Source organism: Triplophysa dalaica, chromosome 3, assembly GCF_015846415.1.
Source record: "Triplophysa dalaica isolate WHDGS20190420 chromosome 3, ASM1584641v1, whole genome shotgun sequence".
NCBI lineage: Eukaryota > Metazoa > Chordata > Actinopteri > Cypriniformes > Nemacheilidae > Triplophysa > Triplophysa dalaica.
This window is the reverse complement of record NC_079544.1, coordinates 14,778,955-14,795,659: the sequence shown is the minus strand read 5'-3', so window position 1 is coordinate 14,795,659 and position 16,705 is coordinate 14,778,955. Positions and strand designations below refer to the sequence as shown.

At 40.0% G+C, this 16,705-nt stretch overlaps 1 protein-coding gene across 2 annotated transcripts; it reads right to left on the bottom strand.

Annotated features, from left to right (window-relative positions):
* Positions 1-304: 304 nt before the first annotated feature.
* On the bottom strand, positions 305-5,358 carry LOC130416158 (lactosylceramide 1,3-N-acetyl-beta-D-glucosaminyltransferase B-like). Of its 2 annotated transcripts, XM_056742242.1 has the most exons (3): positions 5,225-5,300; positions 2,702-2,789; positions 305-2,590 (listed from the first exon to the last, which is right to left on the bottom strand). In XM_056742242.1, exon 3 carries the CDS (start codon positions 2,364-2,366, stop codon positions 1,230-1,232), a length of 1,137 nt encoding a protein of 378 aa, XP_056598220.1. In that variant the 5' UTR covers positions 2,367-2,590; positions 2,702-2,789; positions 5,225-5,300; the 3' UTR covers positions 305-1,229. The 2 variants fall into 2 exon arrangements, with proteins under 2 accessions (XP_056598220.1, XP_056598221.1); XM_056742243.1 differs by lacking the exon at positions 2,702-2,789 and having other exon boundaries at positions 5,225-5,358.
* Positions 5,359-16,705: the final 11,347 nt, after the last annotated feature.

Sequence of the window (16,705 nt, the reverse complement as noted above, 5' to 3'; positions counted from 1 at the left end):
TTCTCTGGGGTCAAACACTGATGTTTGGTGATTGCATAAAAAATATATATTTTTGTGCAGAAGGTTTTTTATATGAACTAGATTGGTCAAAAAACCATTGCCGTTTCAGACATGCATCCGCACAAATTTGAAATGTTAATCCAGGCCATTTCCACATGTCTATCGAGTGTCCCATAAACCAAAGGTAATCAAATAGAATAAAAGCTTTTATGAAAAGCATAAAATCAAATTTTATTAAGATTGTCACATTCAAGTATAAATAAAATTTGTTTGGCCTGTTAATTAAAGATTGCACATAGCGATTTTAAAGTGATGGTTCACCCAAATATTACAATTCTGTAATTTACTCACCCTCAGATTCCTTTATGAATTTCTTTGTTCTGCGGAGCAGAAAGGAAGATATTTGGAATGTCTGTAACCAAACAGATCTCATCCCCCATTTACTGCCCATAGTAGGGAAAATAAATACTATACTCATTCTTCCAAATATCAAATTTATACAGGTTTGAAACAACGATAATGACACAATTTTCACTTTTGGGTGTAGTATCCCTTTAAAACCTGAATTATCCTAAACAAGTTATTTAAGAGTACATTTTACAGTTCTTATTGTTAACTTTCTTGTGCTTTAATTAGTTATGTTTTTCACACCCTGCTTATTTTGTGCTCACTACATCTGTTCCAGTAAGCAACACCCACTTTTCACATTCATTTTTTTTAGCTGATCTATATCTTGCTGTAAAATTTTATATTATGTAAATCCATTTGACTTCTAATATAAACTAACTGGAAATATTATATGCCATCCCATACTCAAAAAACAGATCCTACTTTAATTCAATTCAAGGTTATTTATATAGCCCTTTTCACAATGTGCATTGTTCCAAAGCAGCTTTACAGGAGCAAATTAGAAAATCACAGAAAGTTAAAACACAGCCCTGTGCATGGTGTTTATAGAGCACTTAAGATCATTCTAATGAGTAATATCTAGTTAATAACTAAATGCATTGTCCCGGTGAGCATGCCTACACTGCCCTGCTGTGGAGAGGAACCCAAACTCCAATGATTGATTAACTTTAGTACTTTATAACCAAAAGGTACATGAAATTCAATGTTTGGTTGCTTAAAAGTGTAAGTGAGTAAGTGAGAAGTTTGACAGTCATAACAGCATAGTTTGGTCAGAAGAACCTGCGTTTCTTGATACATAAACAACAAATAATGGTCATGTTTTACTTAAAAGCTGCCTTGCATGGGTATGAGTATGACCAAAATGGCACGCATAAAAGCCTCACTTTCACAAGGGTGCAGTAGAGCCTCGAAAATAGTCCTGAGGAAATTTGACAAGCTACAGGATCTGTCACGCGCCCCCACAATTCATAGATGTCACTCACATGGCCGTGCGAGGTCATCATCTGGTTGTAGATACAACAGTGATAATGAGCTTTTCCCTCTCCTGAAAAGAAAACATGATCCCTAGGAGAGATATCCATGATTTTGGCACAAATTCCAAGGAAGACATCGTCGATGTGAAGGGAAGCGTTTAATGTACGTGAAGCTTGATAGATCTTGGTAGCCACATCTTTAGAGAGGACATATCCAGCCCCAGGGGTGTAGTCTGGGTAGGATAACCACGAGTACATATCTTGCGACACGTAGTACTTGCTAGATTTATCCCGTACAGGTGGAGACCCGCGGTGCACCCTTCCTATCCAAAGGTTTTTGTTGTCACTGCGGGCAATCTCTTGCAAGTAGCGAATTAGGTTTGGAATGTGGATGAAGACGTCATCGTCCGTAGACATGAAGAAGTTGGCGTGGCGACAGTAGCTTTCTTTCCAGCTGAGCTGCAAGAGGAGCTTGAGTGTGAGATTGTGGAAAGTGTCGACGAAGTCCTGCTGGATGAGGTCTTTGTATTTTTGGTTCTCTAAGATCAATTGCTGGTGAAGGATTTTTCTGTTGTTTTGTTCAGGATGGACACCAAGAGCAAACAGCACCTTTATAGTGACCCCCAACGTGTTTTCAACGTACACCTCGTTCCCCCATGTGGCGCGGATGGCGTGTCTTCTCTCAAAGTTCTGAGAGGAGCTTTTCACGAATAACAAGAGCAGAATGTCTTTTGCACCACATTTCTTTTCGTGGTTTAAGATGTATTTGTGATTGCTGTACCTTATAGCCTCCGCAGGACTGACTCTAACGCTTGCGTTGATAAACTGGAAGCCATTATGTAGGTAGCGGTATGTGTATGACTTGACATGGGCTAGAATTCTATTGTCAATACTCTCCCAGTTTACCATGACCAGTAGGGTAGCAAAAAACATAACAATCAGCCTTAGATGAAATTTTCTGAATCGACGCATGTTTACGAACATCTCAATGACTTCAATTTTTGACTCAAGTTTAGACTTAACGGACAGTAAGAGATTCCTGGCTGATGTGATGTTTGGATTCAAGGCATTCTCGAAAACCTGTCAAGTTTGAGTTCCAGTGATGAACTGATGGTATTCTGAAGATTGTTCAGATCCAGCGTTCATGAATGTTGAGACTCATCATCACCAAGGACCATTGAGGATCTTCCAGTGTGATTGTGAGAAGCCTAGAGAAAAAGATGGGGCATAACAAATGTATTGTTATATAGGGTTATAAAGATTCAACAGATAATAACTTTTTACAATGACAGCCTACAGGCAAACATTGAGAGACACACCTTTTAAGACTATTCAAATCTGTACACATTTTGTAGCTCAATGTACGTAGGCCTGGAAAACAGATCAAGTAAAGGAAGAGCAACGTACCTGCAGAGGAAGTGAGAACATGTTGCACTTCTTTAAAAACAATTCTAACCAAAATGTGTAACGTGCGACACAAAGACGTCGTTCATGTGTCACCAGTGTCTTGATGTCTTTTATGCAAAGCATATGGTTTTACAAGCTTTGCGAGGGATTACTAATGCATCTCATTTTGAAACCCTTTCCTGTTTTGCATAGACCCAGTCTGTCCAACTGTCAACTGGTGTTTGCACATACTACTAGTAGTCCTTCATGTGACATGTATCTTTGCAAAATATATGGTTCTTCTGAACACAAATATTGAATAATTCTTCAAATATAAAAATTATTTTGACAATTTTGCATTGTCCTACTTCAATATTATTGAATGTGTAGAGTTGTCAGTCTCGGCAGACGGCTGGCAGATTATGCATTAACCGGCCTTTTAACAGCTGTCACAATGATTGTCTTGAAGAACACCAAAAAACCTCCCCTCACATCTGAAGTGCTTGAATGCAAATGTTATGCAATGTTAATGCAAATGTTAGGAGACATCAGGAGAGAAAGGGTCACAGCACTGAGCTTCTATCACTCACAAAACCCAAGACATCAAGAACATAAACAAAAATCATTAACTTCTTTCAGTAGTTTAGCACTAAGAAACAATACATGCCTGATTTAATTTAAATATTTATCGACTTCACAAAAGGAGAAAATGCCGTATTTAATTTCTGAATGATTCCCTGGTACTTCATTCCCTGCTCAACCATTGTATAATAGTATAGGGCAATACAATCCACTGTCTTTTACTATCCCTGAAAACACAATCTGTGCAATAATAATTCTGTTTGCAAAATAACAGGTGCAGTAGTTTTGTCTCTTGGCACTGCTTTATAATGCTTCAATTTACTCTTTATTCAAGAGTCATAAATATTATTATAGACCTATGTGCACTATATGTTTATAAGAAAGTAAATTGTATGTATTGTAAGTATATAGAGTGCACTATTTACTTTATTGTGTGTCTACTGATGATTCCAGCAGATTGTCTATGAGTACTTTTCTCTCTTTCTTACACAGTGCTAATGCGCCTCAATTTCTCATGTGGGATCAATTAAGTGCCTATCTATCCATTTATCTAAATCCTCTGATGAAAGTAACTCTGAAATACAATGCATAATTCAAATGGAAGTATTAATGTTTCGTTATCTTCTCTAATAATAAGGATTTTCAGCAGTTTGATGGATGACACAAAACTTGATAAGGCTCAAAGATTACTTTTCGAATAAACCATATTCAAAATACTTATGAAACAATGATACATACCTGAATTTGGGATACATGTTTTTATGCATACAAAGAACAGATCCAATTAAAGGGGTGATATGGTGCGGACACTTGTGTTTCTGTTTCTTTGTTTGTTTTTAAGTTGGCCATTCATGAATTAGACACATAAAATTGCAAAAATTAACGTGTCTGAACAAAAGATTAATTCTATCTAAAAGCGTATGCTCACCCAGACCTGCGTGTAACCACACCCCCACAAATCTACGTCAGTTTGTGGTATGAGTTGACTAGGACCGCCCACACGTATGCGCAAGTAATGTGGGCGTACCTGTCAATACAATTGCTTTGGAACCTGATGTTCCAAATACGGTAAGAGGCATTAAATTTACATCACAGACTTGCAGTATTCGACCAATCACTACGCATTGGTTAACTGGTCAATCATAGCACACCTCGCCTTTCAGAGCGATGAGCTTTGTTAAAAATCTGGGCGTTTGAGAGAGGCGGGGCAAAGAGGAGGTACAAACAACGGTATGTTGAAAATAATTCTGTATACACATGGCATGAAGTGTAAAACAAATGATAATATTATATTGGTTTTAGCCGTGTCATACGACACATTTAATTTTATATTTGTTCAGATAAGATCAAATGATTGCTCAAGGTTAAGTGTCATTGCACAACGATAAAGCAAAAAAACATTTCAAAATGACCCATGCAGATTACTAGACTTTGACTCTATGAAGTAACAAGATTAAAGTAACAAAATGTATGAACAGTATAACAGCAATCTATTTCTGATAATAAAGAATATCAAACACTCACAAATTCTGCCGATCTTATCACCGAAAATATTAACTCCACCGTTTCCGAAACACAGGACACAGTTGCTCCTCTGCTCTTAAACGAGATTAAAGAGAACAGCCCTACCCTGTGCTATAATGAACACACTCAGGGTCTAAAAAAACAAATTAGACTTCCCAAATGTCAACAGATAAATTAAGAAAAACCATGGCCAATGCTGTAATGAGGTCTTTGGGCATCTCGGTTACACTTTAAATGAAATGTTTGCATAGAAACCAACATAACAAACCAAGTGACAACTTCAACCTCAAAAGCTTCAAACTTGTATAAACCTAACTTCAGCATCCAAAGAACATGATTGAAGGTCTTACCTAATAACAATGTCGATTCAGACCAAGTTCCGATCTATAACAGGTTTTTAAGTAGGCAACAGTCAATGTCCTAAAACATTTAGTTTCAGACATCTGTTAATAGAGAAAGCGCCTTACACTATGCTCACGATCTCACACACAAACCCTCTCTGTCCGTCGTAAAAATTACGCCGTTAGTGAAAAACTATGGGTTGGGCTCCAGATGCTGTGTGTAAGTAGTACAGTTTACAACCGCTTTTAAGGTTTTAACGTTTGTTTTATTAGTATTTTGAGACATTCGTGTATAGGCACTGAAGAAAAAAAGGAAAGGACTAAATGAAAGTAAGTCTTTCCAACTGGGTTGGTCAAATTGAAAATGATGAGAACTTTAGTAAATGCATTTTATTTTGTCTTCCTTTATGATTGAGTCCATGCGTAATGCGCAGGCGCTACTTCTAAATACACGAGAGCAAGGTCCATCCTAATAGCAGAGCATATTACACAACATTGCCGTCTCATTCGTTTTTTTATGCAAAAGTAGCCCGGTTAAACAAAACATTTGTAATATATTTTGTATTGTATGGGCCTTAAAAAGTATAGATAATTATTAAATATTGTATAAAACGTTTAAAGTAATATTTATAAATATTAATACATAATAGCAAATAAAGACAATATTTAATACAAAGCACTTTCTAATAATATTTCCTAATATTGTATTCTGTATTTATTCACACTGTATAGCCTGCACTTGCTAATTGCACTTCTGGTTAGACCTAAACTACATTTCGTTACACTGTACTTGTATATGTGTAATGACAATCAAGTTGAATCTAATCTAATCTAATCTAATCTAATCTTTCTCAATGAAATTCAGCCTAATGTTTGACTCGCTTTTCAAAAAGCGAGTCAAACAAGCTTTTCAAAAGTGTGGGGGATGGATGTGGTTTGTTTGTTAACAATAAAAACCATGAATACATTAACAGAAGGGTGGAAAAGGTATAAAATAAAATATATAAAAAGCTTCCCATTTAAATCAGTGATAGTAGAAAAGTATAAAAGCGCACTCGGAACACACAAAAAGTAAGTCAAAACTGTTTTGTGAAAATACACAAGAGTAGACTTGTTAAAATAAGAATCAGAAATACATTAATAATCCCAGGGCGAAATTATTTTTGTTACAACTAGGAGGAGTCAGGCTACTGTTTCGACTTGGTCAAAGAGACCACAGACGTCTGGATTCATCCCTTGAAGAACATCAACAATTTCAGTACTAGACTTGAAGCTGTACTTCATTATGAACAATGCAAGCTGAACTTTGAGGATGTCTGGGTTGATTTCTGGGTACTGTTGGACAACACCATGTATCTTTCCAGTTAAGAGAACTTGTTCCAGGTGCCTTAACATTTGCATTCCCTCCTGCTCAAATCTTTCTCTAAACTGCATGTCACCAACATCCAGAAATTTGTAGAATTCAGTCCTGTTGTAGTCAGAAGGGGACACATGTACATGTGCAGGAGCACTACCTGTGAAGCGCTGAGGTGGGATACGGACACAAGGTTTGGCAATAGGAGTGAGATGGAGTGTCTCACACATCCTTGTTGCTTTTCGTGTAAAGAGCCTGAAAACTCTCTGTGTTTCTCTTTTTGCTGAAACATTCCTTAACACAGGAAACCGCTGAAAGCATACCATCTAGGGTCTGTGTTCTGCGCTGGAGGGACATATCAAAACCTCCAACTCCCCTGTGATCTCCAAAGCACACACAAGTCCAAGGACAACATTTCCCTGCTGAAATGTCTCATTTAGCCCCTTTGCCTTACTAGCCGCATCAGACTCACTTACTGTCATCTCAGCCAAAGTCTTGATTATTCACTCGTACTGGTTTAGCACAGTGCGGATGGCACTCATGCCGACCGTACACCTCGTTGGACACAGAGGTCTTATAGAGTGAGATGGACCCTCACCCTCCTCAGACCTTGAAATTCCCTTAAATATGTCCATTAGTTTCCCTGACTGCCCAAACAACACTCCCAAGTCATTGACCCAATCCAGAGAATTTCGGATAAATATTGAGGCTGTACAGGACCTCTGTGTAATCAGGTTAACACAGTGGGCAGTACAATGAACATAGGGAGCCAGAGGTTGTATTTTTCTTAAAATGGCCTGTGCTCCATTGTTTTTGCCAGCCATATATGCGGCCCCATCGTATGCTTGGCCACACATCCCAGTGATAGGCAAGTGTAGGCGCTGAAAAATGTCCATGACTACTTTTGCTAGATTTTCTCCAGTTGTAAAAGAAACCTCATAAAAACCAATAAATTCTTCATGAGGGTCTAAATCCTTGTCAACATATCTCAAACACACTGCCTCTTGCACTTTTCCAGACACATCTCGTGTCCCAACCATCATCGCAGAGTACTGCAGGTGTGGATCTGGTTGATTGGGCATACTGAACTGATGGCGAGTAACAGCCACGCCGGAGTTCGCTGCTCCTCTTTTTACCATTTCATCTTCATCCTTATCCTTTCTGACCTCTCCCTCACTGTGTTCATCTTGTCTGTCTGCTTCTTGTTTGCCTGCTTCTTGTCTGCCTGCTTCTTGTCTTCCTGCTTCTTGTCTGTCTGCTTCTTGTCTGTCTGCTTCTTGTCGGTCTGCTTCTTGTCGGTCTGCTTCTTGTATGCCTGCTTCTGGTCTGCCTGCTTCTTGTCTGTCTGCTTCTTGTCTGCCTGCTTCTTGTCTGTCTGCTTCTTGTCGGTCTGCTTCTTGTCTGCCTGCTTCTTGTCTTTCTTCTTCTTGTCTGCCTGCTTCTTGTCTGCCTGCTTCCTGTCTGTCTGCTTCTTGTCTGCCCGCTTTGTGTCTGTCTTTTCGTCCCTCTTCATCTCTCTCTTCCTCAATCCTGGTCACATCCTCACATACACCCTAATCAAAACATTTGAAATGAAATTGTGAATTTGATATAAACACACATGCGAGCACCTGGGATGGAAATAAGCACCACCCGTGAAACAATACCACCTGTGAACCTTCCTGTGCACTCTCTGAAACTGATGCCTCCAGCAACTTCCTCTCCTCAACAAGGGTGCAGTGGTAAAGGAAAATGGCCAAACAGTTACAACTGTGGCATTAGCAAACCTCAGTGAATATTGAAAAATAATAATATAAAATAAATGCAAACAATATCTAATTGCAACAGCCTACTGTTGTTTAATGTCAACATTTTTCAACTTTCAGCTTTCAACTTCACTTACAGGATTTCTCTTGAAAAAGGTGTCAATCTTCTCCTGCCTCTTTCTTTTCTGTGGTAAGCTTGATAGTGAAATGGGTCTGACAGGACTGTGACTAGGACTGCTAAATTTTGCTTACTTGGGCCTTGAAAAGGGAAGATATAAAAAAAATACACACAAAGGATTTTCTCTGGTGGTATAAATAATGTAACAATTTACTGTTTTTAAACATTAAAATAATATACACCTTTCTTTCATAGTTCTTCAACAGGTATGCAAACAATGACATAATTTCTCACTTTTTTCTCCTCAACAGGTACAATCAAACGAGGTAAGTATCCACAAAAGTATTCAGCTAATCAACAAACAATGCTCAAAATTTCAAAATCAATTCCACTGGGAATACACTGAGAAATACAATGCTTAACAATGAAAATTTGTCCCTCCTCCTCGTCAATTCCCTGCCTTCTTCATCACAGTTACTTTATACATTGCAAGCCACATACATAACCGAATTTAGCCAGCTGCTGAACAATATCCCAATTAGCAATTTGTCTAAAAAACAAAATATAATACAAAAAACTTTTGACATGTCAACAAAACATAAACAGAACATCTTCCCAAACACATATCAAGATTATTTAAAAACCTCGAAAGCATAAACACTCATTCAAAGTACCTTGAATAGGGAGATGTAAATAACCATAAATTCCCGCCTCCTCAGCACGAGCTGACCAATAAATCTATCACACCAAGAAAGGCGGGACTTAAGGCAGAGCAGCCAATCATCAGCTGGTGAAGCCAGTGTCATGTTTGAGAGGAGGGGGAGGAGTGCATGCGCAGACAAAGAGCGGACACGGAGGAGTGACTGCTGTAAGGCGTTTGTGCAAAATTGCGGAAAAGCTGAATGCCTGCATCAAGTGTCTGGGCGTCCAGCACGCTGAAGCAGCGTTCATACAGATGTTGCAATCATGGGTGGACCGTCCCCTTGGTCCCCCTGTCTCAGTCCCTGGGAGCTTGGCAAGAGCTGCCCACACTTTCTCGGTGGCTACAGAGGATGTTCCGTCTTGGTTACTCGATCCAGTTCGCCAGAAACCCTCTCAAGTTTCGGGGCATCCTCTCCACATCAGTCAGAGGCAGGGACGCCCCCGTACTCCGGGCAGAGTTCGCCACCCTTCTGGTGAAACAGGCCGTCGAGTTCGTCCCTCAAGCCAAAATGTTCAGTGGGTTTTAAAGCCCGTACTTCATCGTTCCCAAGAAAGAGAGTGGGCTGACTCTCGTAAGCGTACGCCTCGCGGAGAGGGGTGACGCAACCCCCGCACTGTCCAGTTCATTTGGATGCGGTTCGTGCAGGCCCAAGTAGACCTGTTCGCCTCCCATGACACCACCCATTGCCTGCTTTTGTACTCCCAGTCCGAGGCCCCCCTCGGCACGGATGCCCTTGCGTACAGCTGGCCGCGAGACAGGCAGAAGTACGCCTTCCCCACAGTGAGCCTCATTCCACAGACACTGTGCAAGGTCAGGGAAGAGAGGCACCAAGTGATACTAGTTGCGCCGTATTGGCCCAACCGGACTTGGTTTCTCAAAGCTAATGCAATTGACAACGACTCCCCCTGGCCCATTCCCCTGACGAAGAACCTGCTCTCTCAGGGGAAGGGCACGTTCTAGCATCCCAGGCCAGACCTCTGGAACCTCCATGTCTGGTCCCTGGACGGGACGAGGAGATCCTGAGTAGACTACCCCCTCTGTGGTGGAGACCATCACCGAGGCTAGGGTCCCATCTACTAGGCGGCTATGCCTATAAATGGTGCCTCTTCTTGTCCTGGTGTCTCTCTCGAGGGGCGCTCGATCAGGATCTTGCTGTCCTTCTTACAAGAGAGACTGGAGAATAACATCTCCCCCTCCACACTGAAAGTGTATGTAGCCGCTATCGCCACTCATCACGACGCAGTTGATGGAAAGTCTCTAGGACAGAAGAACCTGATCATCAGGTTCCTAAGGGGCGCGAGAAGGCGGGATCTGCCTAGTCTCTTCTCCATACCCTCTTGGGACCTTTATGTGGTCTTGGCGGGCCTCTTTGGGCCCCCCTTAGTGCCCCTCGGAGGTTCTAATCATCCTCACCTCTCGAGTAAGATGGCCCTCTTGGTGGCGCTCGCTTCCTTCAAGAGGGTAGGGGACCTATAAGCATTCTCCGTGTCCCCAGATTGCCTTGAATTCGGGACCGGCAACTCTAACGCTATCCTGAGATCCAGGCCCGGATACGTCCCCAAAGTTCCGACTACTCCCTTTCGGGACCAAGTGGTGAGCTTGCAGCCGCTTACACTTGGGGAGGAAGACCCAACCTCATCCGTGTTGTGTCTAGTACGCGCACTGCGCCTCTGCTTGGACCACACGCAGAGCTTCAGGAGCTCTGACCAGCTCTTTTGTCTGTTTATGAGGACAGCAGAAGGGGAGGGCTGTCTCCAAACAGACACTGTCACAATGGATCATGGATGCCGTCACGGCGGCATACCGATCACAAGATCTCCCGTGCCCATTGGCAGTGAGGGCTCATTCCACACGGGGTATAGCCACCTCCTGGGCACTGGCCAGAGGCGCCTCTCTGGCAGATATTTACAGAGCTGCGGGTTGGGCCACTCTGTCGGCTCGACACAACGTGTCCCTCCATCAGGGACCTGAGGTTACAGAAGTAACCGAGACGTTTTCGGTTCCCAGAACGTTATTTTCTAAGGTTCTTTTTTGGTTCTCCAGGTTTTTTACGTTAATAGAACGCTAGTTTCTGGTTTCCATAACGTTCGTTACCCTAACGTTATAGAAACCAAGAAACTAACGTTTTATTTCCGTAAAGATAACCAAAAACAAACCAGTAGTGTTATCATATACTGTCAGTGTTGTGGAAGTTACTTCCAAACTGTTATACATTACAGATTACTTGTTACTGTTATTTAATAGTAATCCCTTACTTTACAATATTAGTTGTAATATTATAGTAATATTACTAGTCTCAGAATTGTATATATTTTTTGTTCTGTTTAACTCAAAAGATGTTTTGGGGGATTTAGGAAAGCAGAAACTTCTGGGTCACCTTTGACTACCATTACAATCTTTTTTGCTATAGTAGTCAATGGTGCAAAATCATTTTCAGTTTCTAACATTCTACCAAATATTTTTGCGTTCAACTGAACAAAGACATTTGAACAGGTTTGGAACGACTAGAGTAATCCATAACAGAATTTTCATTTTTGGGTTGGGTGTCCCTTTAAAAAAGACCCATGTGTGCTCGAGGCTACGCACGGAAATGGTGGTATGGTAGAGGTTAAAGGTATGGTAAACAATCATTTTTGTTACTAAGAAATGGCCCAACATGCATATTTTTTTTAACAATTAATTGATATTGTTATGAATTAATTTAAACATCTTAACACATATATATAATATAAATATGTCTGTGTGTAATTTAAACTCAGACAATACAATTAATACTTATTGGTGACCAGGTCAATGTTGTGTCTGGATCAACCTTAGCTAACCACGTGTATGCCAACTCGATATCTCTTACTCTTACTCATTTTCAAATTTATTTTCTTTATAATTTATTCTCATTTTGTCTCTGTAGTCAATGCGAGATGGCCTTTCCTGGTAAGATATTCTTCTGACCCTGTTACCTTGCATTATATATCATATATAAACCATTTCAGTTTAGCTGCACACATACTCAAGTTTTTTATAAAAAAAATCAATAATTGAGCACCAACAATCACAAACATGTTAAACTCAAATTGAAAACATAAGCCCCATATGGATCTTGATTTGAGTTGTTAAATAGATGATCCAATTATCTATTGTACATACAATATACCTCTTTGATATCTTCCAATGAATATTTTAACTTAATGATCTGGATTAAAATGTATGTGCACCTTATGTGGGTTTTATCATGTTTGTGATTGTTAGTGGTCAATTAATCGTGTGTCTTGTTTTCTTAACAGTAGTTGTTGGCTGGCTAATCAGGCCTATTATGTTGTGATATTATTGATCTCATTTGTAATAATACTTGGAAATAATAAAAAAAAGATTAAATGATCATGCAGTTGTACGGTCTTGTAATTTCCAAAAGTTTTCGCAAAATAAATTTCTCTGAACTTGTATGAATTACACAGCAGGGGCGTAAAACTGCATGCTCCCCCTACTGGAGAAATAAGGAACCCCAGGGGCTGCATGCTCCAGGTATGCAGACTCCCCATATAGCCTCTGGCGCTAGGTTTACAGCGCACCGGGCGGGGCTAATTGCCTCAGACTTTTAGCTCAGAGACTGAAATCATGTCAGCCAGAGGGAGATGAATGACACCACACGCGTCTATTCACGAACAGGAAACAGAACTTACTTGCGGGATTTTTGAGTTTTTAATGTCTCGCGGGCAAAAAGTTTATGTAACGCAAGCGTTAGTGAACATGTACAGAGTAAAATATTACTGAAAATTGATTAGTAATGCCTTACACTACTGCGTTAAAGCAAAACGTTATACGTTACTGTAATACATTTCTTTTGTAACGCATTACTCCAAATACTTCAAAATGTTGATTTATTTATGACCACCTGTCAAAGTTTCTGTCAAACAGTCAACCTGATGACAGTTATGTTTTATGGCTGTTGTTGGCGACTCATCTGACCCCAACCCTTCCTTAGGTGGGTCTTGTTATGAACGACTCAAGAGTCAGATGCAGGTGAAGGTTGATTTTATTCGACCCAGCACAAAAAGGGCTTGTACAGGGAATCATAGACACAAGACAGATAATCAGAACGTCAAGGCAGCAAAAGTCAAAGGCTCGAGGGCTCGGCCGGGACTGCACAGAGAGGTGCCTATATCAGCAGGGAAAAAAATAGTCAGAGACTTAACTCACAAAAACAAAACGAGTCCGCCCAGAAAGGGCAAAGGAAAAAGTTCACCTGCTGCAGACAGGCTAAAAGGTAATTCCGCCCCGTGAGGGCCAAGGATAATTCCACCTGCTGAAAGCAGATCAAGACACATAATTCCGCCCAGCGAGGGCTAGGAAGAATCCCCCTGATGACGGTTCAACTGGTTTAATTCCTTCCAGCGAGAGCCAAGGAAGAATCCACTTGGTGATGACAGTTCAACTGGTTTGATTCCTTCCAGCGAGAGGCTTGAGACAAACTGCTGTAGCTACCTCGAGCGGGAGATGACGAGCACAACCCTGGTAATCCTGTATGCTTGACAGTGGAAGTCCGTAGCCACAATCCCCACAACTAACAGCCGGTTAAGAACCAAGAGGTCAGATGTCAGGACGGCAATCACATGTGCAGCAAACCAGTGGGCTCCCCAGGCAGCTGGAGGTAGCAGCAAGATCCCTTGAGAAGAGATAATGGCAGTCGTAGATACTTGAGTAAGCAGAGAGTGAGACAAGTGTAGATTCCGGTTGCAGACTAACAACTCTGGAGACTGGACAAGACAAGGTGATATTAATCACAAGACTGGACTGGACTGGAGTGGACTGGAGTGGACAACCCACGGGTGATTAAACCAAACGGACTGACATCGGACAAGAGAAGACACAGGGAATATAAGGGAAAGTGGGCTGGAAGAAAACAAGGAACAGCTGGACAAAGAGAGGGGAAAATCAGAAAATCCAGGGGAATAGTATAAACTAATGATGAAGGAGTAAACAAGGTAACGAGGGAAGTGGTCGAAACGCAGACACTGAATAAGTGACAAACTAGGAATAACAAAACCCAGGTGCCCGACAACCCTAACAAGACATAATAAAAAAAAAAACACAGACGCTAGACCAGAGACCTGACAGGGTCTAACTTTCTACATCCACCCCCCTCATCACTCCCAATCAAAAAGGTGTGTTTTCATCCTGTTTGATTGTACTACAGGCTATATCTGAAAGACGTTTTTAAAATAGAGTGAGATAAAATAGATGTTGTATGTGGGTTTTTCTTCTAAGAGTGTTGTTTCCTTGTTTTATGGCTTGTATCATGCTATTGAGTGAACCTCAAGTCTCAATTTGCAATCTTATCAAAGTGTGACTGTCCCCTACTATCTTAGACAAGTCATTTGACAAGTCAATCAAAGTAAGCTGTGGTTTTTAAGATCTGTTATTCGTGTTTGACAGTTTCTATTTTACTACTTTTGTTGTTGTAGGCCAATCCCTGCAATTCATTGGGATTTAATCCTGCGGGCATGTAACCCTGCAGCTTTCATGTCACAGTTTGAAACCTGACAGTTGTGTTTTTAAATTAGAGAGAGATAGTTGTTTTTCCATCTAAGAGTAAGTTGATTGTGGGTTGAAGGTTTTTATCTGATAAATGATTAAAGTTTTTGGGTCACCATTTCATCATTGTGGCATAAACTATATCTTTTTGATTCAACTACATGCCCTGTTATGTTCTTCCTGGTCATGGAGGAATGGGGGATTGTTGTTTGTTATCACCTCTAAGGGGTGCGTTTCTAACAAATGGTATAGTCTTAAAACAAAGAACCAAAAAAAAGGTTTGGGTTTCCATCCTGACTGATTTTCTGTGTGTCTGTGTGTCTACGATCTGGTGTGACAGAAAATCTTTAATGTTTCTGTTAGTGACTCTATTTGATAATTTTGGCATACAAAAAGTCGAACATGTACTACACGTGGTTTAGGGTTAAACTTTTAAAACCAGGAATAACAAAAACAAAAACTAGTCAATATCTTCATCTTCAATTGTCATAGTTCTACACTGTTTTATTGAATAAATGTTAAGTTTCAGATGATGTCTTAAGATCTACAAGGAGGATGGTGCTATCCCCTATAGTTAAATGTAGCTTCTGTTACTAGAGTTGTTGCTATGATTGTGTTTATGGTAATAGATCAAAGTATTTTAGGAGGACTCAAAAACCCCCGCATCCACCTTTCACAGCTCAACTCATGAGACTGCATCAGACTGAGAATATAGTAGTTTCACGAGTTCGCTTTAGCAAATAATTAAATGGGTGGCAGATTAGTTAAGCAGATTATATAATATGCGTATTTGGTCTGTGCTGTCCGGGGAGAGGGCTCCGATCTCTGTGTTTGCCCGAGTCCGGGCGCTTCTATTTGCCCAAGTAAGGGCATATATTTGTAAGTGTTAACCAAATGGTTAAAAGTTGTTTTTTAACGGTTCTCTTCAGATCTAAACTTTACACGAACAAAGTATAAGTTGAATCAACTGGGCATGTTTTATATAATTGTCATTCTTTTCTTGTGTTGCATGCTTTTCACTCACATGTCATGAATATAATTCCTTTTCTGACAGAAACCAACAGAACGTATTAAAAATAATAGCAAGAGAAGGCCACTCTGCAAGTTTTATTTAAGTACCACTGTATTTTCCTGTACGTGTAAAAAGCTTTTAATGTTTTTCCAGACAGATCTGACTGTTTGTGTGCTGGATTGTGCATTATATGTGATTGGTAAAGTGTAGTTGCATTAAAGTATATCTATCAGAGTAAAGAAATCTAGATTTATGTAGATGTGTCTTGTGAAACGCTGTAAATGGGGTTTTAAATGTTTAAAAAACATATAGAGCTACCAAGATAGATTTGCCAGGGTTTCCGATTTTAGAAAGTTCTTCCATTTAAAAGATTAGATGTTACCTCTTGTTTTAAGCCTAGTCTTATCTGATTTAGACAAATGTTTTGGTCTTTTCATCTTCTTTTCTTAATTGCTCTAGAAGTATTGGCAAACATGCATATAAGTAGCATTTTAACTGACCTTCACCTTATGTCTTTCAGTGGTGTAGACAAGTGGGAAGTCCATGGGCACTACCCAATCCGAATCTTACGCGTTACTTAAGGTAAAGATGGATGTAGTCATATAGAGACACTATTAACATTGTAACAATATCTCTATAAACCAGTGCGTCAGTAAATGAATCAGTTGATAAATAACTAACTACTTGAAGGATGAATCCAAGTTTTGTGTTGACACGTTGTCCCATTAAATAGATATGCTTTAAGAAATGAGTTTGTGATGTAATCCTTATACTCTACCCTCGAATTGTCATCATGCACGCAACGTGGATCCCTCACTATATATCAACAGTGTTGCTCAAGACTTTTGACCCATTTTACTACACAAGTGTGTATCCTCACCATGTGAAGTCAAGAACATTTTTACATTTCTTAAATTGCATGTTTCTTTCGTGTTTACTTTTTGTGATTTTTAGTTTAATTTTTCAGATAGCCTTTGTTATAAATTGTTATATTATACAATATAACATAACATAATTGTTATACAAAAA

Excerpts from the sequence above, each read along its gene's own strand:
- LOC130416158 (XM_056742243.1), bottom strand. The coding sequence starts at position 2,366 with ATGTTCGTAAACATGCGTCGATTCAGAAAATTTCATCTAAGGCTGATT.